Source organism: Mytilus galloprovincialis, chromosome 10 (assembly GCF_965363235.1).
Source record: "Mytilus galloprovincialis chromosome 10, xbMytGall1.hap1.1, whole genome shotgun sequence".
Classification (NCBI taxonomy): Eukaryota; Metazoa; Mollusca; class Bivalvia; order Mytilida; family Mytilidae; genus Mytilus; species Mytilus galloprovincialis.
Genome location: NC_134847.1, coordinates 73,882,010 through 73,906,981, shown reverse-complemented (window position 1 = coordinate 73,906,981; position 24,972 = coordinate 73,882,010). Strand labels below are relative to the sequence as shown.

The window sequence follows — 24,972 nt, the reverse complement described above, 5'->3', positions numbered from 1 at the left end:
CGTAGTTGAAGATGTTTGGCAACATATATGTATCGGTGAAGATAGCTTGTAACCTGTAGATGTCGTTGAAAATTAGAAAGTGAACTCCTGCAGACTTTAGTTGTATATGTTATTACCTCTAGTTTTTGGTTTATATATTCGTATTGTTTGATTGTTGTCGTTTTGAAGATACCCTCAATCTCAAGTCTGATGCTATAAATGTGCAAGGATCGATAAAACAATCATTTCAAATATGTCAAATGAAGTAGTTAAAAAGCTTTTATAGTTTGTTAGTATTTTATGAAATGTCAGCGATTGGTGGTTTCCACATTCAATGACCATACAGGTGTATGCCGCATGGGGCACGGACGGTCAGAAATCCAAAATATGTTTTTTTAAATTTTTTTATACGTATTTGAAAAGAGGGACGAAAGATACCAGAAGGATAGTCAAACGCATAAATCGAAAATAAGCTGACAACGGCATAGCTAAAAATAAAAATTACAAACAGACAAACAATAGAACACATGACACAACATGGTTACATGATGAATGTTGTCTGTTATCGCGTACATATCTATTTACTTTAAATAAAATGTATTTACTTACTAACTGACGTATCAGATTAAAAATATTACCAAAGCCCGAAAGTTGGCAACATATCTTGATCTTTTCTGATATGTTAATACAGACGGGAGACTTCAACCTAGAATCTATGAAAAACGGGAGGATTATAACTTTGCAGTTGTAAACTTCCAATTCATTAATAACTTACAGACTCTCCTATCGCCTGATGTATTTATATCTGAATACAATTAGCTCTATAAAACAATAATTGAATTAACTAAATTTAGAATCAGTGCCAATGAACTTGGAAAGAAAAAGGGACCCAGACAAAAGATTTTGTAAATTATGTAATAATGACATTGTTCAAGATGAAATTCATTTTCTTCTTAAAAGACAATCACTTTAAACTGGAAGGTGCTTTATAAAACAAAGCAAATAATAATAATGATAACTATAATATATCATTATCTTTATTATCAGAAAATAATAGATCAAGAACGTTTATAATTGGTTTAAATCCTCATATAGTAATATTTAATTTGTGTGATTAATATCATTTAGTATAATTCGTAAGGTTACTAAAATGAAACATTTGATGGAAACTCATTGAAAGTTGAAAAGAATACAAAACTCCATTTTGTCATTATCTATTCTTACGACAACTTCTGTGTTAAGTAATGAAAATTATTGCTACAGTAATAAATCTTTAATTTATACATATTGAAATAGCTGAAACAAATATTATAAATATTGAACGCTGTTATGAACAATACAAAACAACTTTGGCTATTTTAAACATTGTTTTTATATGACAAAACTTATTTTTACAGCTTTGTTTATATTACATGTTTCTTTTCCAATGTCTCTGCCATTTCGTTATGTATCGAAAGACGCCAGTATTAACAACAACAACACTAATTATAATAACAAAAATGAAGTCTGATATATTCAGCAGCGCCATCTTCATACGGTTTTACAGTCGCAACAGTTTTAACCCCTCCAGTCTGACAGGCCCATTTGATGGTTTCTTCAGACACAGACATGGATTTTACCTTCTGACACGAACCAGTATACCGTAAAAGGTAAAATGGATTTCCAGTGGGTAGTTTAATTTCTAAGACATCGCTACCATCATTTCTTGAAAACAAATACAAAAAAGATGATTAAAAATGAAATCGATGTCAAATTATTCAAGTAGATATGTTCGGTGTCAACTTATTATTGCTTTATAAAATCAGAAAATATTTCAAATAATTACAATGTACTTAGATTATTCGGTATTATGTATAATGTTCATGCTAAATAGACCGCAATAGGTTTCTTATAAATTATAAAAGATAACAAAGATCTGCTATTAAATTGAATTCTATGACGATTTAATTTTGGATGCTTTTTGTATCTGTCAGCTCATTAACGACGTCATAAACATTTTGTCTTCATAATAAATTCCTAAAAAAGGAATTTAGAATTAGATTTTAAGGAATGATTGAAATTTTTTCAGTTTATTTGAAATATCTTTAAAATAACGATATAGTTTTTTTTTAATGTGTGCCACATTTTTGTATGTTATTCTTCATAAACAAAACAAACGCTGCAATAATTCCAGTGATAAATCTCTTGGTTTGAGTTTATATCCCGAGGTTGTTTTCGCTAAAACGTTTTATGACTTTTGAACACCGGTTTACATGTGTTTCTTTATCAACATATACATATACATGATTATTTAGATAAAAAATAACCCACCGCCGATGCTGCTGCCTTGCGGAAGGCAATTCATATGGGGTGAAATTAAAATATTTGGTTTTGGAAATATAATGACTAATTTGAATGTCAATTTTGATCAGCGAAATAACAAGACATTTAGAAGGTCGTAACTCATAGATAAAAATACAATCAGCTGTATGATATCTTCATTGCAGTCAACCTAATCTTATGTAAACTTAAAACAAAACTAAATAATAGCGCATAGAACAATATTCATAATTATTAGAAGCAAACTTAAAATATCTTATATCATGAAGAGAAATTATATCGTCGTACACATCAATATCGACCATTGTATTTCAAATAGAAGTCATGAAGAACCGTCATAAAACTATGTAAAACGATTAGATTTTGCGTAATACTTAAAGTCACGGAAAATAGGAAGTATACGAAAAAGATAATTTACTTCATCAACACAAAATGTTGTAAAAGACAAATAAAAATAATCACTGAACATTCCGAGACATATGAACAGGATGCAGAGTTTTTCAAGACTGTTGAGATTTCTATAAATTTTCTTTTTAAGCTTTGATCAGGTAATCATGAAAACACAAGAACACAGAATGTTCAAATACAGATAAAAAAGAAAATGCAATGAACAGAATAATTATGTGTTTGTTTTTCGTGTGTTTATCTTTATTTAAAACAAAAGTAAATAAGATATATAAAAGAAGATGTGGTATGATTGCCAATGAGACAACTCTACACAACGGGACCAAAATGGAACTATAGTTCACCGTACGGCCTTAAACAATGAGCAAAGCCTGTATCGCATAGTCATCTATAAAAGTCCCCGAAATGACAATGTAAAACAATTCAAATGAGAAAACTAACAGCCTTAATTATTTAAAAAAAATAACAAAAAACCAAATATGTAACACATAAACAATCTACAACCACTTAATTACAGGCTCCTGAACATACATACATAATGTGGCGGTGTTAAACATGTTAGCGGGATCCCAACCCTCCCCAGCCTGGGGCAGTGGTATAACGGTACAACACAAGAACAAATTATAAAAACCAGTTGAAGAAGGCTTAACTCATTAAATGGACGAATATACAAGTTGACGTGGGCGGGTATTTGTACATCCCAACAACATAATGACACGAGAAACAGATCTGAGAGTACTCGCAGTTAACTGACAGCTAGTTAGCATGTATCTCCATATTTACCTACAACAGTAGTATATAATAGTATCTGTATTATATACTCCCGAGGGTAACGTCCCCGATTTCTGATTGGCATTGTTGTCTTCATCGTCCCATGTTATTGAACCCTCCGTAAAGCCTAAAAAAAATAGTGATCCTTTTTATACAACGGTTAAGATTATTTATTTCATGAAAACTGCATCCTTATAAAGATATTTAGGAACTCACGTATTGCAGTTTTTGTAATTGTTTTGTTGTTGAACTTAACGGATAACAACTGTTGAAAAGCTAGCTAGCTAAGATTCTGTGAAAAATCAAATAACATACTACAATTTGCAGATTTCTTTCTTTGCTAGTAGGAAGGGAAGCAAGTCATTTCGTACCTTGACCACTTTGTACATCTGTCATTTCGTAGCAATTGACTCTTTGATAATTTTAAATACACTTTCTTTGTTTGCAGTATTTATCCTTAATTAATTGTTAATCTCTAGAAATATGAGGTTAGTTAATCAAAAAAAAAAAAAAAAGAAATAATTATCTGCAACTGCCTTTCTTAAAAGTTATTAACAGTAACAGGCACTAAATAGTATACATACAAACCTGTCATGAGGTACGAAATGATAGACATATAAATCTTCCATGAAGTTCAAAATAGCACATAAATGAAACAAATAGAAATCTTCATTGAGGTACGGAATTACATGTTTGTAAATTATCATGAGGTACGAAATGGCATACATGTAAATCTTCAAAGAGTTACGAAAAGGTATACATACAGACATTTATTAGACTCGAACAAAGCTTCTATGAGCTACGATATGGTATACATATTAATATTCCATGAGGTACGAAAAAAAATAGTTAGGATACGAAATGGTTTTTACCAGGGAACGAAAAAAGGACTACGAAATGGTCAGCGTACGAAATGACTATAATTCATAGGAAGATATCAAGGAACCTGTCAGTTTAATTTTGCTATTTTTATGAACCTTTTGGTCAAGTATCTCTTCAATTTAGTTTTCGTATATCTTTGTCTTTCAATGATTCGGCGTAATGCGTTCCTGAAGAAGGTAAATCCAGGAAAGCGCTTAAGACGCATAAAATTAATGTCATATTGTTTTCTTATTTTGTTGTTTCGCGAATAAGAAATGAATTTATTTTGCATAGACTTTCTGGCATACCTTTAAATTGCTTTTGGTCAACCAGGTATGATGGAATGATGAGACTTTTCTACAACCTGCTATTTTCTCCCATGAACACAATAGTTTGCTTGTCATATCAAGATGACCTTAATGGTTAACTTTCACAAATTGTGACTTGCACAGAGAGTTATCTCAATGACACTCACAACACATTTTATTATCTAGTAATATAATTTAGATTAAACAATATTGTGGCCCTTTCTTTGATTTAGAAAATTGAAAGAAATTAAAAAGGCAGAGACTATCTAAAGGATATTAAAAAAATCATAAGACGATTAATCTGTGACGCAGGTATAATTTGAAGGTAAAATAAATCATGATTGCACCTGACGGGATTTATTATATATTATTATTTCATGAAAGATACCAGATGGACAGTCAATCTCATAATCGAAAATAAACTGACAACGCCATGACTCAAACAGAAAAAAAAGACACAAAACAATAGACGAATTACAGTATTTAACAGTAACGTCTAACTGATGTCTTATCTACAAAGGAGTATGTTCGGAAAAATCCTAAAACGACTCCCTTTTTAGCGTAAATTTCAAATTCGGATTTATTGACCATTATCACAATATATTATTGACCTTTTTGGGATGTAAAAATCAACGTGTTAGAATCAAACTCTGACAAAAAATAATTCTATTTGACTTTCTTACATGTCTTTAATGCAACTTAAAACATTTATTGTCTTGTAACATTGAACTTTATAATTGGGGCCAAATATTGTCCTTACCGAACTTACTCCTTTCTGTAAAAACAAACTCATCGAAGTGTAGGTCATTGATGATAGTTTTTCGGAAAAATGTGAGAACAGATGAACATACTTCTTTTGCCAGGTACATGAATCTTTCAGATCCCTTATATCAATATAACCAACTGATAATGTAAAGCCACTGATATTCTTTTTAGTTTTGTAAGTGATGCCTATGTGCTATACTGCTTAATGTATGTCATATGCATACCTGTTGGACATGTCGTGTATTTCATGATACAATAATTCCCAGCAGGCCAGTCAGTCTCACTGCCAGATGTTGAAGCTTTGGTGCAGAAATATACTCTTATGTTACCATATTGATCCTGTACAACTAGAAAATGCTCACAATTTAAATACAGCTATGCAATTTCTGCTTGCCAGTATGAATGCTTAATAAGTGAATGAATAAATAAACATGATATGTGGCATGAATGTTAATTAAACAAATATAATTATACGTAGAGACCAAATAACAATAATATGAACAATTTTATGTAACCACGCGACTTTCAACAATGAGCAAAACCCGTTATGTATAGAAACAATATAAGGCACTTAGCTTCCCCTATCCGCTTACAGTGGTGAAACAGCACAACATAAGAAAATACTGTAACAATCAGTTTGAAAGGCGACAAAATAGTGGAAGTGGGAATTGTGTACGTATAACGGTGTATGATGAACAGTGTAATTGTTTATGTATGAAGTATCCACACTTTCAGGACTGTATATTGACCTGCCGGTAAAAGTATACAATGGTCGTTTGCTAAAGGTAAATGACTCTTCAAGTTTGAAATTTATACGCTCTTAATCAGGTTAAAATTAGCCAATCCAACAAAAACCTAGATCAAAAATAAAAAGAAAACCAATTATACTGGGGAGTAGATTGGATTTTCCTTAAAATCCGGAGCAGTTCCTGATAACTTTCCACCCTTATCTTGTAAAAGGTAAAATCACAAAAATACTGAACTCCATGGAATATCTTCAATGGAAAGTCCTTAATCAATTGTCAAAAGCTCAAACACACAAAACGGAAGGACAACAACTATCATATTACTTGGTAACAGACACTTCAACAACAAGACCTATTCATTTGATGAGCTCGCACGTTGACAATGAAGATGTAAATGAGGAAAACTATCACTTGATATTGTAAAGATCGAATTTAAGTTTCTTGGCGCACGCTTTAACACATTAATACAGTTAATTGTACTTTTCATCAACTAGGATACTCGATTTAAGTACATGCAGACGCATGAAGAAGTGTTGAACTGGTGTCTTCTTTTTAATTCAATATGATGTCTGATTCGTTTCCCTTGTTTTCTGTTAGCTACTTATTGCATATAAGAATACACATAAAAAGTGCACCAATGTTAGTATGCACCGGAAATGAAATCAAGCTTTATTACGGTTATATTAATCAATCGAATTAACAACAAACAACCAACCGTGTTCATATAAGTTAATAATTCTTAACACTTAAACATCATGACTAAATGCTATATATATCGAACCTGATAAATTAATCAACAGTTAAACAAATCCTTCAAAGTGCATTTATCAAGAAACATACAGTTACAAGTATTTTTTTTGTAAAAGCAACTGACAGACCGTATAAATTTTGCCAGTATAAATACACACTAATAGCGGCGAAATTGAATTATGAGGAACACCCATAGTAAAGGGAGTGACAGTACTGAATTTTAGTATAAGTTTAAACTCTTAGAAATCTGAAGGCATAAAACTGTAAACATATGCCACATGGCCGTATGTTTTGTAAGCCTTATTAACTTTTAATTATAGGATATAGTTTTTTACAAAACTTTATAGTAAAAGTGACACAGTTTTAGTGGTAAAAAGAGTTACTTTGGGAAATTTCAGTGTCTTTATTAACAGACGTGCAACCGAATTATCATGTTTTCTCCTTGCTTAAGTCGTATTTGTTGGATAAAAGTCTCATTGACAGTCGTATAACATGCCTTAAGTGTTATTTTTATACAATAATACCAAAAAAAAAAAAAAAAAAACAATTACATGCTTTAAATATTGTACTCTTAAATAAATTCAAGAACCCCTGCTGCGCATTTTATTTTTCATTTGTCATTGTACATTTACAATTTCGTTTAATTTTGTTATCGTTAAAAATGCGAGTCTTGCTCAGTATATTTGTAGTAATAATTACTATATTAATTAAAATTTGTTGGAACAAATGTCATACATATCATACTCCTAGAAATATAAAGATATAAAGTACTTATCAACTCAACCAGAGATTTTGAACCTGGAATATAATGGCCCACTTAATGCTTGCGATGTTTCCCTCATGTAGTATAGCAATAAGGTCGCGAGTTTCAATGATAATTAAATAAAACCATGTAAATGCAGCTTTGAATTTTACATTTTTATTCAATTATGATAAATTTATTCCATTATATAATTGCTCTATTAATAAGATATTAAGCCTGCAAATATTCAATGTTAACCTTCAACATAGCATGCATATGTATACAGCTTTTTGTGGTCCGAATCATAACAAGTGTTTTATACATTCTATGATAAAGGATGATAACATCTATAAATTCAAAATGCTTCGGCAGATATTGAGACTTTTACATGAAGATTCACACAAAATAGACTTTGATATCTATGAACAAACTATTATCAATCGAATCTCAACTACAGTTCAATCTGGTGAACAGCTTTCTTTTGTTGATGAAATCAAAGTATAACGTGATATTTGTTCTAAGCGTGATTCACATTTCCAAATATGCATCGATTTGAAAATGATCCATAGATAAAATTTTTGATCAACATTAACCATTTTGCATCGGAAATTTTGATTTGATTTGAAAGTTTGTCAAAACCTCAAACATAAATCAAATTTGCTATAAATGGTAACATTTTATTGTTTTAAATCAAGTATAACACCTTAATACATGGCTTTACGTCATTTTACTTTTTTAATGTTAAATCAATGGTAAATTAATTGCATCATATAGCATAATATTATGCTGAAAAAGTTTCATTTATTTTGCATTAAACCGTCGCAAAATATTTGTTTGAAAACAGTTGATAACTTAAAAATACAATTTTCATTTCATTGAATCGACAATGTACGAAATACACTTTGAAAGTTGTAAAGATTTATATTTTAGATCAATATACCTTAGTTTTATATTTAACAGTGATTTGGGCTGTCCAGCAGAAAATTTTATGTGTTGATGGTTTGTTCTTAATCGCTGTAAATATTGGACGTATGTAAACATTAATGCGAACAAGATACCAAAGCCTATCGTGTACGGTAATAATTTAAGAATACCAATTAATAAAATTAACGGTACCAATTTTCTTGCACCAGATGCGCATTTCGACAATACATGTCTCTTGAGTGATGCTCGTGGCCATAATATTTGAAATCCAAAGCTTATATAAAAGATGAGCTATAATCCAAAAGGTCCAAAAAGTATAGCCAAATCCGTGAAAGGAATCAGAGCTTTGCATGAGGGAGATACATTCCTTAATTTATAATAATTTCTATCATTTTGTTACAGCAAATTTTATTAACACAAAAAAATCGTACTTTCATGCCAGTACTGAAGTACTGGCTACTGGGCTGGTGATACCCTCGGGGACTAATAGTCCACCAGCAGAGGCATCGACCCATTGGTAGTAATAAAATTAACGGTACCAATTTTCTTGCACCAGATGCGCATTTCGACAATACAGGTCTCTTCAGTGATGCTCGTGGCCAAAATATTTAAAATCCAAAGCTTATATTAAAGATGAAGAGCTATAATCCAAAAGGTCCAAAAAGTATATCCAAATCCGTGAAAGGAATTAGAGCTTTGCATGAGGGAGATACGTACCTTAATTTATAATAATATTGATCATTTTGTTACAGCAAATTTTATTAACACAAAACAATCCGTATTTTAATTAAACTGTACCAAATGTGTATATTGATAACTCATTTCTCTTCAGTAAACCACTCATTTAAATGTTGACGGACAAAACTATAAAATGATTGAGGGCATTTGTAATTACAGTATAAGGACATGTCACATAACTTCCTCTATAGTTGCGACATTGGTTCTGACACATAATTCTAAGAAAATTACAAAATATGGGATTCAGATGGAAACACAACTTAAACACTGCAAACTTGGTGGATATTATCCAAAATTAATAACAAACATCGATAGACACCAAATGAAAAAAATATGAACGAATTCATTCAAATTCTACTTCAGCTATGAGCAAAACCCAAACCATATAGTAAACTATAAAATGCAGTTTACTTCCAATATCCGAGGACACTGGTAAAATTGCAAAGTATAAAAACAAACTGTAACACATAGTTGGGAATGATTTAATTACAACGTGGCAACTTAGTGGAAGAAGGGATTATGTACGTGTAACGGTGTATGGAGAACGGTGTAATTGTGTATATGTAAAGTATACGCAATTAAAGGACTTCGTATTGACCTGCAGTTAAAATTTAATAATGGCCGTTTGCTAAAGGAGAATAAACCTTCAAGTTTCGAATTTATACGCTCATAATCAGGTAAATATCCGTCGATAACAGATAAAACAAACCTATCATACTAGGGAGTAGATGGTTTTATCCTTTAAAACCGGAGAAGTTCCTGATATCTGTGCACTCTTATCTTGTAAAACGTAAAATCACGAAAATTTTGAATTTTCAGGAAAATTCAAAACGGAATTATTATAATCAAATTGTAAAATCAAAGGTGCACACAAGTCAAACGAATGGATAACGCTGTTTTATTTCTGACTTTGTAATAGACACTTCTACCGCAATATATATTTATTTGATAAACTCCCACGTTGATAATGAAGGTAATATTGAGGAAAACTATCATTCAATTGTATACAAAAGAAATTAAGTTTTTTGAAAGACCTTTTTAACACATTTATTCAATTAATTTCGTTATTTCATTAAATAGGACACTTAGTTCAAGTACATTTAGACGCATGAGGAAGTGTTGTTCTGGTTTGGTTTATCCAATATGATGTCTGACTTATTCCTTTTCTTTCTGAATGTAAATTATTTCATAAACATAACTAGAGGCTCTTAAGAGCCGGTGTCGCTCACCTTGGTCTATGTGTCCCTTTAGATACAAATTGATGAAAATTGTTAAAAATTGACTCTAAAAGGGCAATAACGTCTTAAGGGGTCAACTGATCAGTTTGGTCATGTTGACTTATTTTTAGATCTTACTTTGCTGAACATTATTGCTGTTTACAGTTTATCTCTGTCTATTATAGTATTCAAGATAATAACCAAAAACATCAGAATTTCTTTTAAAATTACCTATTAGGGGGCATCAAGCCAATAACCAGTTGTCCAATGCATCTGAAAATTTAAGGACAGATAGATATTGACTTGATAAACAAATTAACTCCTTGTCAGATTTGCTTTAAATGCTTTGGTTTCAGAGTTATAAGCCAAAATCTACATTTTACTCCTATGTTCTATTTTTAGCCATGACGGCAATCTTGATTGGTTTGATGGGTCACCGCACACATTTTTTAAGCAAGATACCCTAATGATGATCGTGACTAAGTTCGGTTAAATTTTACATAACAGTTTCATCAGAGAAGATTTTTGTAAAAGATAGCAAAAAATTGATAAAAAATGACTATAAAGGGCAATAACTCCTTAAGGGGTCAAATGGTCATTTAGTCATGTTAAATTATTTGTAGATCTCACTTGCCTGAACATTATTGCTGTTTACAGTTTATCTCTATCTATAATAATATTAAAGATAATAACCAAAAACGGCAAATTTCCTTAGAATTACTAATACTCCAAAGAATATAAACCCATTAACTCGACCGAAGACTTTTGTTTGAACCTGTAATGATATATTCCTCTTAATGCTTGTGATGTTTCCCTCAAGAACTTTAACAATAGGGTCAAGAATTTTAATGATAATAAAATGTAACCATGTGCATTCAGCTTAGAATTTTACATTTTTATTCAATTATAGATAATTATTCCTTTATATGTTAGATCGATATATATATAAAAGATTCAGTCTGCAAATATTCAATGTTCACCTTGAACATAGTATGCATATCTATATAGCTTTGTGTGGTCCGAATTATAACATGTGTCTTAATACATTCTATGGTAAATGTTAATCAAATTTACAAGTTCAAAATGCTTTGGCAGATATTGAGACTTTAACCAAACGATTCATACAAATAGACTTTGATATCAATGAACAAACTATTATCAATCAAATCTCAACTACAGGAATTTTACAGGAAGGTGAGCGACTTCCTTTTTTGTTTTCCTAAAAAAATATCACTTACAGTTGTATGAAATATTAATATTTTAAAATTAAATAACATCGTTGATGAAATCCAAGTAAAACGTTCTGCTTGTTCTTAGCTTGATTCGATTTCCAATATATGTATCTATCGATTTTTAAATACTCCACAGTTAAAACTTTCCAGCAACATTTTGCGTTGGAAATTTGATTTGATTTGAAAGTTTGTCAAAACCTCAAAACAAACATAAATCTAGTTTGTTATTATAAATAATTAAATGTAAATGTTCTGAATCAAGTATAACAACTTAATACATTGCTTTATTTCATTTAAGTTTTTTTTTACTGTTAAGTCAATGATAAACTAATTGCATTATATAACATAATGGTTGTGCTGAAAAACGTTCATTTATTTTGCATTAAATCGTCGCAAAAATATTTAATAACAGTTGATTACTTAAAATACAATTTTCATTCCATTGAATCGACAATGTACGAAATAAACAAAATGTGGGACATAGATCGAAATACAACTTTAACACTTGAAACTTAGTGGATAGTATCCAAAACTGTTATCAAACATTCGTAGACACCAACACGACAAAACTATGAACGATTTATTGTAACTACATGACCTTCAGCTATGAGAAAAACCAAAACCATATAGTAAACTATAAAGTTCAATTTACTTCCAATAATCGCGGACACTGGTGAAACAACAAAAAATAAGAACAAACTGTAATAATTAGTTTGAAATTATTTGATAACAACGGGACAACTTATTGGACGAAAGGATAATGTATCTGTAACGGTGTATGGTCAACGGTGTAATGGTATATATATGAAGTATACGCAATGGAAGGACTTTATATTGACCAGCCGGTGAAAGACTACAATGGTCGTTTGCTACAGGAAAATAAATCTTGAAGTTTCGAATTTATACGCTCATAATCAGGTAAATATCAGTCGATAACAAATAAAAACAAAGAATTTTACAGGAAGTTTTATTATTTATATCCTCAGCAGTTTCTTATATCTATGCATCTAATCTTGTAAAACATAAAATCACAAAAATACTGAACTCCGAGGAAAATTCAAAATGGAAAGTTCATAATCAAATGGCAAAATGAAAAGCTTACACAAATCAAACGAATGGCCAACAACTCTTATATTCCTGACTTGGTAATGAACACTTTAACAGCAAGATGTATTTGTTTGATGGGCTCTTACGTTAATAATGAAGCTTCATGGCGAAAAACTATCATTAAAATGTATGAAAATATAAATTTAGTACTTTGAAACAGACTTTTAATACATTTATTCCTCAATGCTCTTCAATTTTGTACTGATTTGGCTTTATAAATATTTTGTAATGAGCGTCACTGATGAGTTTTTTGTAGACAAAACGCGAGTCTGGCGTACTAAATCATAGTTCTTGTACTTTTGATAACTATTTACACCACTGGGTCGATGCCACTGCTTGTGAACGTTTCGTCACCAGCCCAGTATTCAGTACTGCGGTGTTGACATGAATATCAATAATGTGGTCTTTTTTTTATAAATTTCCTGTGTGAAAAAAACTAAGGATTTTCTTATCCCAGGCATAGATTACCTTAGCCGTATTTGACACAACTTTTAGAAATTTTGAATCCTCAATGCTCTTCAACTTTGTACTTGTTTGGTTTTATAAATATTTTGAAATGAGCGTCACTGATGAGTCTTGTGTAGACGAAACGCGCGTCTAGCGTACTAAATCATAATCCTGATACTTTTGATAACTACTATTCAATTGATTGCTTCTTTTCATCACCTAGACAAACTTAATTCAAGTACATGTAGACGCTTGATGAAGTGTTGTAAGGGTTAGTGTACTTAATCCAATATGATGTCTGATTTATTCCTTTTCTTTCTAAAAGTTAATTATGTTATAAGAGAATAAATATAGAAATGTGCACTAATGGTAGAATGTACAGGAAATGAAAACATGCTTTATTCCGGTTATATTAATCTATATCATTTACAACAAACAAACGAGCTCGAATGTATATAAGTTAATAGTTCTCAGCACTCAGAAAACATAACTATATGCTATGTTCATCAGACCTTAAAAATGAATCAATGTACCAAGTAAATAATACAGTAATAGTCTAATCAAATAACTTCAGAAGTTAAAAGTTTGAAGGGGTATCAATGTTGAAATATGCCGTACAGCCATATATTTTGTAATGCATATGAACTTTCAATTCCAGGATATAATATTTTACGAAACGTCATAGTAAAAATGACACCGTTTAATCGTAAAAAGAGTTCCTTTGGGAAATTGCATTGTCTTTATTAACAGAAGTGCAATCTACTAAGTATTATTTTATGTTTGCTGTTTGCTTAATGTAGTATTTGATGAACAAATGTCTCATTGACAGTCATATAACACACCCTTAGTTTTATTTTATACAATTATATAAACATCATTTACATGTTTTAAATATTTTGCTCTTAAATAAACTCGAGAACCCCTGCTACGAATTTTGTTTTCCATTCGTCATTGAAAATATCGAACAATACAATACTACAATTTCAACTTATTCATCATCGAAAGTGTTTTCCAAACGTATCTTGTACATATTGTATAAAACAAATTTCGTACAAATAATACAACTAGGAACATAATGTTCCAATCATCTCAACCTAATGCAAAAACATATAGAATAAAACTATATTACACCAAATAAGTCTACCATATGTCAAAACTGAAAGACGAACAAGACTATGATACCAACCTATTAGACTACCGTCGATTAAGAATAAGATATTGCATAGTGCATGTATGTTCTTACTCGACTGTGCAGAAAAACTTTAATTGCTTTGTTTTCATTATGATACCGTGCAACCAAATTGATGTTTGAACTGTTGCACTTGAAACGAAAACGATAATTGAGGTTAGTAACACAGTTGAACGTATAACAAGGAAATGCAATATGCCAATCTTTGAACTAGAAATAACTTATAGCATTTTAAATGTTTTACTCAAATATCATAGCAATTAGGTCGAGAGTTTTAATGATAATGAAATGTAACCAAGTGCATACAGCTTTGAAATTTACATTTATATTCAATTAATATAAAAGTACTCCTTTATATGTTTAATCGATATATGAAGTATTTAGCCTGCTATTATTCAATGTTCACCTTCAACATAGCATGCATATGTCAACTACAGAAGGTAATGCAATTTTACAGGAAGGTGAGCGACTTCTTTTAGTGCTTTAGTATGAAAATCTCACTAAGAGTTGTTTGAAATGCTGTGATTTTAAAAGTAGAAAAATCATTGTTGATGAAATCCAATTAAAACGTGCTACTTGTTCTTTGTATAATTTGCAGTCCTGGATATATTTTTATTAAAATGCGCCAGAGTTTAAAATTTCGATCAACATTAGCTATTTTGTATTGGAAATTCGAATTGATTTGGATGTTTGTCAAAATCTGAAATATAATTCGTGTTTGCTAAATATAATTATTTGAAATGTTTGGAATCAAGTATAACAATGTACTACATTGCTTAATTTCATTTTAGTTGTTTTACTGGAAAATCAATGTTAAACTTATTGAATTATATAGCATAATGTCTGTGCTCATCAATTTTCAATTACTTTGCAAATGACTATTTCGCAAAACATTTGTTTAAAATGAGTTGGTTTCTTAAAATACAACTATAATTTCATTAAATCGACAATGTTTCATAAACAGTTTTTCTGTTGTTAACCTTTATATTGTCGATCATATTGATTAGTTTGATATTTTACAGTGACTTGGATTGTCCAGGATTTTTTGTTATTGTTGGTGGTCTTTCCCTTATCGTTGTAAATATGAATTGTATGTAAATTTTAATACAAACGGGATACACAGCCTATCGTTTACGGTAATAACATTAAAAATACAATATAACTGCACCAAATGTGCGTACTGACGACACATATTTCTTCAGTGAAAGACTTATTTATGTTTTGATAGGCAAAAATATAAAATGATTGAGGGCATATATAATTACTGAATAAGGGCATAGTCCATAATCTGGGGGCCTCGGTGGCCGGATGGTCTAAGCAGTTACTACTGTAATCACCAGCCAGTCAACACTGATGATGTGATTTCGAACCCCGCTCGTGTAGGTGCACATCGACGGTTGTTGGTTTTCTCCCTGCACTCAATCTTCGTCCATTAAAAAAACTGGCCGCCACAAAATAGCTAAAAAGTAGCACTCAAAGTGGCGCTAAAACAGGGACAATCATTTAATCTTGATCTCCAGACACAGATACATAATCAAGTACAAATAATATACTGCTGCTGTAGCCGATCTGTTTGAATAAAAATAATTTTAATGGAAATTACCTGTCATGCTTGTAGAAACAACATAGCCATTGTAACGTTGGTCATCTTCAGTGTCATGGTACCTGTTGCCTTCCAACCACGTGATGTCAGTACCTGGACATCCAACAGCAGGTTTCATTAAACTGTATGTTCCACCTGGCCAAGATACAACAGTTTCCGCAGTTGTTGATTTAACTGTAGTAGTAATCATTTCAGTCACCTTTTCTGTTGTGGTAAATGTTTCTGTAGTAGTCAGCAGATCTGTCACTGTAGTTGTTTGTACCGCTGAAACACGATTTGAACATTTTGTACTATATCAATCAATTCGAAGACAAATATATATATATATAAGTGGGTTTTTATCTAGAACATGAATTAATTATGTCTTGAAATCAGCTAGTTGCAATGTGATTTTATGTTTAGAAAAAAAAAAATTGATTCGGAGAATTCTTAGTAGGTATGATTAATCAACGCGATGTAAAATATATGAAGAAGAAACTTATAAAGGTCTATAAGCTAGACCTAACAAACAGATATTTGTGCCTTTAAAAAAAACTCGTTTCAAATTTCCGAAGTGCTTTTCTGAATAACACGTCTTCAGAACGTTTAAAGCGAAATTTGTATAAAATCAAGACAAGAAAAGAGCTATATGTCAAATTTTATTTGGGAATATTTTCGTCTAAAAAGTGAACGTGCCCGTTCATGAGGAGAATGAGCTGAAACATGTATTGCTTAATGAAAAAAGAAGGTAATGAGTCGATATTTATTCTAAATAAATCAGATGGTTTCTGGTTATTTTATTTTGACTATTACTAATCCATTTGTGAAATAATCATGCTATTAAGCATTGATTAGATCCTAATAGGTTCCATATTAATGGATATGCAGCGGAGTTGAAATTTATCAACCAAATTAAAAAAGCAGAAAAATATTATTAAATTATCACACTGACGGATATGTCTATGATCAAATGTCAAAAAATATTTAATATTTCAATTGCAAAAAGAAGTGAGACTCCATTTTATTTCAAAGACCTGATTTTACACCTTAGTTTTATCATTCGTGCAGTGTCAACTTTCGACAGCAACATATATGGTGGCTATATTGTCCCTCTCCAATTGTACATGAACTTGAATTAAAGAATACCGCAGATAATCACAAAGGTCAAGGTCATATTTTGACTTGCAACTGAACATTGACAGTTCAATTCCATTGTAAACATAAGTTTTCAGGAAAAAAAGGCAACATAAATTTTCTTTTTACTTGGTACTATTCTAGAAGCTGACGACCGCAAAATGAGTAAACATTGCTTACCATTGAGAGGTTGACTAAAATATTCTTAATGGCAATGCTGAAGTTATAACTTCGAGATTTAATGGGCGCATTCAAACATAATTGATAGTTATTAAATGTTAATGCCAAAGATGACTCGGATATTCAAATTGTTCTAGCCACTTTGTCCCCTTTTTTTCTTCGTAACGATAATCATGACAGGTTCGACAAGTGGAGTAAGATAAACGTATCCTTCGGGAAGTCAAAAGTGTATCTTTGAGTGTTGTGTTTTTCTAAACTGTTGTGTATTTACCACGTGTGGGTTTTGCTTGCCCATTGTGATCTCATATCGTGATTTTGTTCATAAAACATTGAATAAAGGATACAGTAGTAATCCGTTGTTCAAAGTCATAAATCGATTGAGAGAAAATAAATCCGGATTTCAAATTAAAACTAAATGAAACACATCAACTATAAGACAACAAAATATTAGAAACACACACTGAAGTGCAACAAAAAACAGTTGACTATGCAACATACATAGAAACGAACTATTGTATAATAACTGCCATAATTCTAACTTGGTACAGGAAATTTTAAGAAAATGTGGTAGGTTGAACTTGGTTTTGTGGCTATCCAAACATCGCGTTTCATGGTAATGTTTAATATATAGCTAAAATGCCAACATTACATGACAGGACTACATTACAAATAAATGCAAGAACACTCGGGGCAGAGAAAAACATAAAACAATATAAAAGTACATTTCAACAAGTTAACCGCGAAATAACAACGAATAACTAAACTAACTTAGGAGAGTAAACAAACACAGAATAATAGAATTACGAACTGTGCGTCACACCAATATATTTAAACGCAAAATTTGATATAAATCAATTTAGGTTTGTAATAATGTTAATAGATGTAATCGAACAATAAAAAGACTATCAATAGTAGTTGTGTAACGTATTACGTATGCTTATGTCAAAATATTGACAAGATGTGATTTTCATATGAGAGTAAGCGGGTACAAATTAATCAAATAAGTATTGGTTAAATTGCTAATCGTTAAAATATATTTTGGCGTAAAAATTCAGTGTTTGGCACAAATGGATATCATTGTATATATGAATTTCATACTAACCAAAGCAAAAACAAACACTGAGAGAATCGCATGACTTAGCTCCAAATGAACAAGAACAATGTGTCAATAAGCATTTCCTGTTTTGCATGCACCACCCACACTGCATGTCCGTACTATAGACACGTTTCATAATCAGAAAAAAGGACATAATCAGACGACTTTTCTGATTAACAAAGATCAAAGGCAGCGAAACATGCCATCATTAAGTTATAACGTTTAAAACATAAAACAATGATGTTACTGAAGCATGTTTGAAACGTTTCGGTAGAATTAAATGTCAATATATATATGTAGAAAATACATTTAACACGCAGCAATGTATAAATTGAAGCTTTACTGGTAGTGCATCTATGTAAGTATAGTGAACGCATAAAGAACGGACGAAAAAAAATTATAAGGGATTAAATGTATTGCATGTTTTAGTCGTTTTTTTAGTCGTTAATTTTGCTCGTTTATATGTATTTGCACTAATCTAGGATATAAAATATGCAAAACTTCAAGCTTGGATTTAAATGTAATGAAGGCCAACGCACTACATTTTGTACGTATAACTTTTATGGCACATTAACTAACATGTTCACAAAGTTCATCATGACACATTCTTGTAAAGAAGAAGGAAGTACTACATTGCATAAATGGCAAATTCCTTACGAATTATAAATAAAGAAAACTGAAATGCCGATATGAGGTCCTGTTGAATAGCTTGTACGACTATGATATACAGCATGTTATAACTGACATATTATAGAAAAGAAGCTGAACATTATTCATTTGACTTTTAAAGATGAATAAAAAAGTCTACACAGTTTACGCTTAACGCAAGTCGAGGGTATAGTATTTAATTGATTATTAGAATGCGAATATGATTAATTTTAGTCGTTCTATGACAGGTTTTCACATCATATTTTTTTATTGACTTATTGATTGTTGGATGTTTAACGTCCAGTGGCAAATATTTCATGCATGTTCGGAACGAGAACAAGTTAACAATAAATACAAAAAGTAGGTAGTAATAAAAGAGGCCAACAAAGATGATGGTCGGGGAAATTTTGACTGTCATTGGAACGTGAGGGTAAATTGAACAGGAATCGAAAAAGAGTGGCACTCTCTTTACATGAGACATCGAATTTAACGTCTCAATTCTGACCGGACGTGGCTGTAAACTTGATACATCCCGCACAACCAAAAAAATGGACAAACCATATGATTTTATTCTACCATTTCAAAATGTATTATACACATCCGGAAGAACCTTTCAAGTACAGATGCATTTTATCCTCTTATTTAGTGATATGTAACAAATATTGAAATATATAAGATTTATATTTTGAAAAAGCAAATGTTTAATACTAATATGGTTTTAATAACGATCACGGATGTTAACATATTGTTCAATTAACAACAATATATATACAGAAAACACGCAAGTTATTCAAAACAATATCATGACTTATCGATCAACATTTGGGTTTTTGAATGGTGAAGTGCATAATTTGATTGATGTGACAAGTAAAGTTTATTTTTATCAAAAAGACAATCTTTCCGGGACATTTAAAATTCAATATAAAAAAGTTCGACATATTGAATAAAGGAGTTTAATTAAGCAATTGATACTGAATTCAATCTCCATTGATGCACTTTCGGAAATTATATTATTTATACCACTAGATATTGATAGAGAACATGTCATTAACTTGAACAGTAAAAAAAATAATAACACAATTAAAAACCAATTGTTCAGAGAACAATTGCAAACAATTGCAGGTCTTTTCATCCAATACGGAATATTTTGGTGTTAAAAATAATAAAACGCGGGAAGAAATGTAATTTTCTGTGCCCAATGATTACCTTTTGTACGTTGAATTAAAAATATATGGTTTCTACATATTTTTGTTAGAAACAAGGGAGATACTTTGTTACTTCAGCTTTGAACAATTTCAATTAGGTTCTCATTTGATAGTTAACTTGACACTGATTCCCAAAATATATGGTTCTGAATACTTTTACAATAAATACAAAAAAATGCTGCTTCCGGTTTCATAGTTCATTTCCAGATGATTTTTTTAAGGTCATATGATTGATTGATTGATTGATTGATTGTTGGTTGCTTAATGTCCAGTGGCAAATATTACATGCATATTCAGGACTAGAACAAGTTAATAATAAACACAATAAGTAGGTTGTTATAATAGAGGATGATGGTTGGGGAAATTTGGACTGCCACTGGAAAATGAGGGTATATTGGATAAAGACAGAAATTTTGCCTTGCAACAGGCCACCTACGGACCCCTTAGAGAGTTGTTTCAATGGTTCTTAACGTGCAAAGAGCGTGGCACTATCTTTACACGAGACATCGGATTTAACGTCCCCCTTCTGACCGGACGTGGCTGCAAACTTGATACATCCTGCACAGCCAAACGGACGCCCCACTTCGGCAAGCGTTTTACTGCCAGTTGGGAGAAGACCAAGTGACCATATTTCTATACCCCAGTCACCCCTGGTGTTAAGGTCTTATGACTTGCAACCGTATGCACAAAGTCCCATAGGTTTATTATGCATCAATTAAAAGTCAAAGCAAATGTCAAAATGTAGAACGTCAAATCAAGCTTTGACTTCGACACATCAAATGTATGTAAAACAATTTTTTAAATCCTGGTACCTTTGATAGCTATTCACACCACTAGATCGATGCCACTGCTGATGAATGTTTCGTCCCCGAGGGTATCACCAGCCCAGGAGTCAGCACTTCGGTGTTGACATGAATATCAATTATATGGTCATTTAAATAAAAGATTTGTGAGACAAAATTGACTTTTGTGAGACAATATTGCTTTGTGAGACAAATTTGACTTTTGTGAGACAAAATAGTCTTTTGTGAGACAAAACTCAATTTTGTGTGACAAAATTCAATTTTGTCAATAATGTCTCTCAAAAGTCAATTTTGTCTCACAAATGTCAATTTTGTCTCACAAAAGTCAATTTTGTCTCACAAAATTCAATTTTGTTTCACAAAATTCAATTTTGTTTCACAAAAGTAACTTTTGTCTCACAAAAGTCAATTTTGTCTCACAGAAGTCAATATTGTCTCACAAAAGTCAATTTTGTCTCACAAAATTCAATTTTGTCTCACAAAAGTCAATTTTGTTTCACAAAAGTCAATTTTGTCTCACAAAAGTCAATTTTGTCTCACAAAAGTCAATTTTGTCTAACCAAAGGTCAATTTTGTCTAACAAAATTCAATTTTGTTTCACAAAAGTCAATTTTGTCTCACAAAAGTCAATTTTGTCTCACAAAAGTCAATTTTGTCTCACAAAAGTCAATTTTGTCTCACAAAAGTCAATTTTGTCTCACAAAAGTCAATTTTGTCTCACAAAAGTCGATTTTGTATGCAAATTAGTTCACAGTATCCAAACTAAACTAATTTGCCTACAAAATTGACTTTTGTCTCCCAATTTTCAAATTAGGTAACAAAAGTAAAGTCTGTGTTACAAAAATGAATTTTGTCATGACAAAAGTAACTTTTGTCCACTGAAAGATAACTTTGTATGACAAAATTTTAAATTTGTAGTATTCTACAAATTTTGTTAAACTGAACTCATTTTTGTTGAACAAAGCTCACTTTTGTCCGTACAAAATTGAATTTCGAGTACAAAACCACAAGAGTCCCATTCGGCGCCCCGTATCGAATGACGAACTAACATTCAATATAAGGAAGAAAAAGGCATGACAAACATTCTAAGAATTACATGGCATGAGTAAACAAAATCTGATGAAGATGATAAATCCAGAAAATCGTTTTAGAAGCATGAACTTATCTTTGTTGATATAACTTGATGGGATATTGTTTATGTATTAGGTTTTGTTTTTTTCCCGACTATTTTCATTTGAGATTTGATATACCTTCTTTCAGCCTTGTTTTGTCATAAAATTTTATTTAACATTTAGAAATCCATTTTCCATATTTATATATAAGCAAAATACTAACCTTCATTTTGATAAACAAGCGTTGAGTCACTGTCAATAACTTCTGACGAAATGACATTTTTGTGCAATCTGCAAGTAAAGTCTGCACGTGAAAGACTTGAAGCTGTACATTGCGCCTCATTTGTACACAATAATCCACATAATACTAAATTATATCGTCCAATTTGTACAGAAAGATAAGGATAGTCCAATCTCACGCCATTCTTTATATATAAGGGGAATATTCGCTTATTTATATCTACTGCATGTAATAATTTGATGTGAAATATGACTAAACACAACTGTAAATAATTTCTCATTTTAAAGTCTATCATATAACCAAGTCATATTCTTTTGTAGTGTAAAATATTATAGAAAATGTACAGTTTTTCACTTCTAATGTTTTCCACAATAATGGCTTACGTTTTATAAACTAATCATACTATTTAATTTTTTATCGAATTTTCTAAATAAAGTTCGTAATAAATACGCCTGAAAACTTCCTATATTGCTTTAAAAAGTCTATGAAATTGAAAACCAATTAAACGTTTACATTAGATAACCAATTAAAACACGAACCAGCATTTTACATTATTTGTTATTCGTGAATGTTTGAAGACAGTGAAAATTATTATTCAACATTTTACGTTTGAATTTATTTCAAACCTTTCAATTATATATGTATATATATATATATATACACCGCCACTGAAAGCTTTATTATAGTGAAGCCCAGTTGGTCGTGTGGTCTAACGGGACGGCTACAGTGCAGGCGATTTGGTGTCACGATATCTCAGTAGCATGGGTTCGAATCCCGGCGAGGGAAGAACAAAAAATTTGCGAAAGCAAATTTACAGATCTAACATTGTTGGGTTGATGTTTAAGACGAGTTATATATATATATATATATATAACGAGTCTAAATTGAAAACTACGTTCAAACCTATGATTGCGTTGGATAAAAATCGCAATGTTTATACGTATGCATGTAAAACAAATTTCGTTGTAGAAGGGTCTAAAAACAGCACAAACAACATTTTCTTAAAGACCAAAAAAATGAAAAAGTATATTTAAACAAAACGCATTTGACTAACAGGTCGAACAACTGATGTTCTTTAACCCTGCTGACTGCCATTGGCGATTGCCAAATAAAATTGATCACAAGATGTAACAAAATGGATCTTAGTATAAATGTAATACTAAACAGAACAAAAATGAACTTGTGGCCACGATGTTATGCCACAAACATACGGTGTCAATATATTTTTAGTACACCAGATCCAGATTTCGACAATAAATGTCTCTTCAGTGATGTTAGGGATCGAAACGGTATTTGGAAGGCCAGATAAAAAGTACCCTCATTTTTAGATATACTCTTGAATTTTAAGAGTCAATATAGGATGAACGTATCATATAAACTGGAGGAAAAATAAGGAAAAATATGATACAAGCCCAAACGAAAAAATATAAACGAGTCTAAATTGAAAACTACATTCAAACCTATGATTGAGTCGGATAAAAACCGCAATTTTTGTACGTGCGCATGTAAAACAAATTTCGTTGTAGAAGGGTCTAAAAACAGCACAAACAACATTTTCCAAAAGATCAAAAAAGTGAACAAGTATATATATATATATATATATATATATATATATATATATATATATATATATATATATATATATATATATATATATATATAAGAATATACCAACCAGTAAACTTATTAGGTATTGGATCATCAAAATTGACAATACTACACAAACAGGAAAAAATATATGAGTCTAAAGATTGTGTAACAATACCGATAAATATATATATATAATATATATATATAGAATTTTAATTGTAAAGAATTATTTGAAAAAATAATGAAGCTTAGATTAAAATTGTTGAAAAAGTATATAAAAAACGTTGGCCGTGTTACAAATTGAATTCAGCCAATTTTTAAACATATTAGCAAAATCGGAAACGAAATTTGAAATTGAAGGGAAGCTACGTATATCCAAATAAATATTCAATTGTTTAAAATAAGGTGATTATAAATGGTTCATGTATCCTAAATTTCCGTTGTAGACCGTTTGAATATCTCTCGGATCATAAGTTGATAATCCCTTTTTCATGGAATAAAAACCATTAGGCTACTTACTTTTCAAAAGGGTTCTTAAAGTGAGAATCGTTTGTGAAACTATATTTGTATGAAAATTGTATTTTGCCTGTAATATAAAGAATATGTTGCTACTGGATCATTGATATGATCATAATTATAAATTAAGGCTTTTATAACTCAGGAATAAATGACCTTAACTGTTTTTGGCAAAACTTTTAGGAAGTATTAGTTTTCAATGCTCTTTTACTTCGAACTTTAGTTTGCCTTTTTAACATTTTTTTATTGGAGAGTCACTGATGAGTTTTTTGTAGACGAAACGCGCGTCTGGTTCAAATATAAAATTTCAATCCTGATATCGACGATGAGTTTATTTATTCAAAGTCATGTGGCAGTGATATACA

General features: G+C 30.9%; 1 protein-coding gene across 1 annotated transcript; it reads right to left on the bottom strand.

The window, feature by feature from the left end:
• Positions 1 to 1,354: 1,354 nt before the first annotated feature.
• On the bottom strand, positions 1,355 to 22,922 carry LOC143049335 (uncharacterized). Its single transcript, XM_076223006.1, has 5 exons — positions 22,484 to 22,922; positions 16,104 to 16,367; positions 5,633 to 5,755; positions 3,487 to 3,601; positions 1,355 to 1,683 (listed from the first exon to the last, which is right to left on the bottom strand). The coding sequence occupies exons 1-5, from the start codon at positions 22,794 to 22,796 to the stop codon at positions 1,461 to 1,463; spliced, it is 1,038 nt and encodes a 345-aa protein (XP_076079121.1). The 5' UTR covers positions 22,797 to 22,922; the 3' UTR covers positions 1,355 to 1,460.
• Between the last annotated feature and the right edge of the window lie 2,050 nt (positions 22,923 to 24,972).

What these genes read in the sequence shown, in the direction of transcription:
- LOC143049335 (XM_076223006.1), bottom strand. Translation starts at nt 22,796, where the DNA reads ATGATAGACTTTAAAATGAGAAATTATTTACAGTTGTGTTTAGTCATA. An exon ending in GCTTGTTTATCAAAATGAAG is followed by an intron (nt 16,368 to 22,483) that starts GTTAGTATTTTG and finishes ATCGTGTTTCAG; the next exon opens with CGGTACAAACAACTACAGTG. An exon ending in ATTATATACTACTGTTGTAG is followed by an intron (nt 1,684 to 3,486) that starts GTAAATATGGAG and finishes TTTGTTTTCAAG; the next exon opens with AAATGATGGTAGCGATGTCT.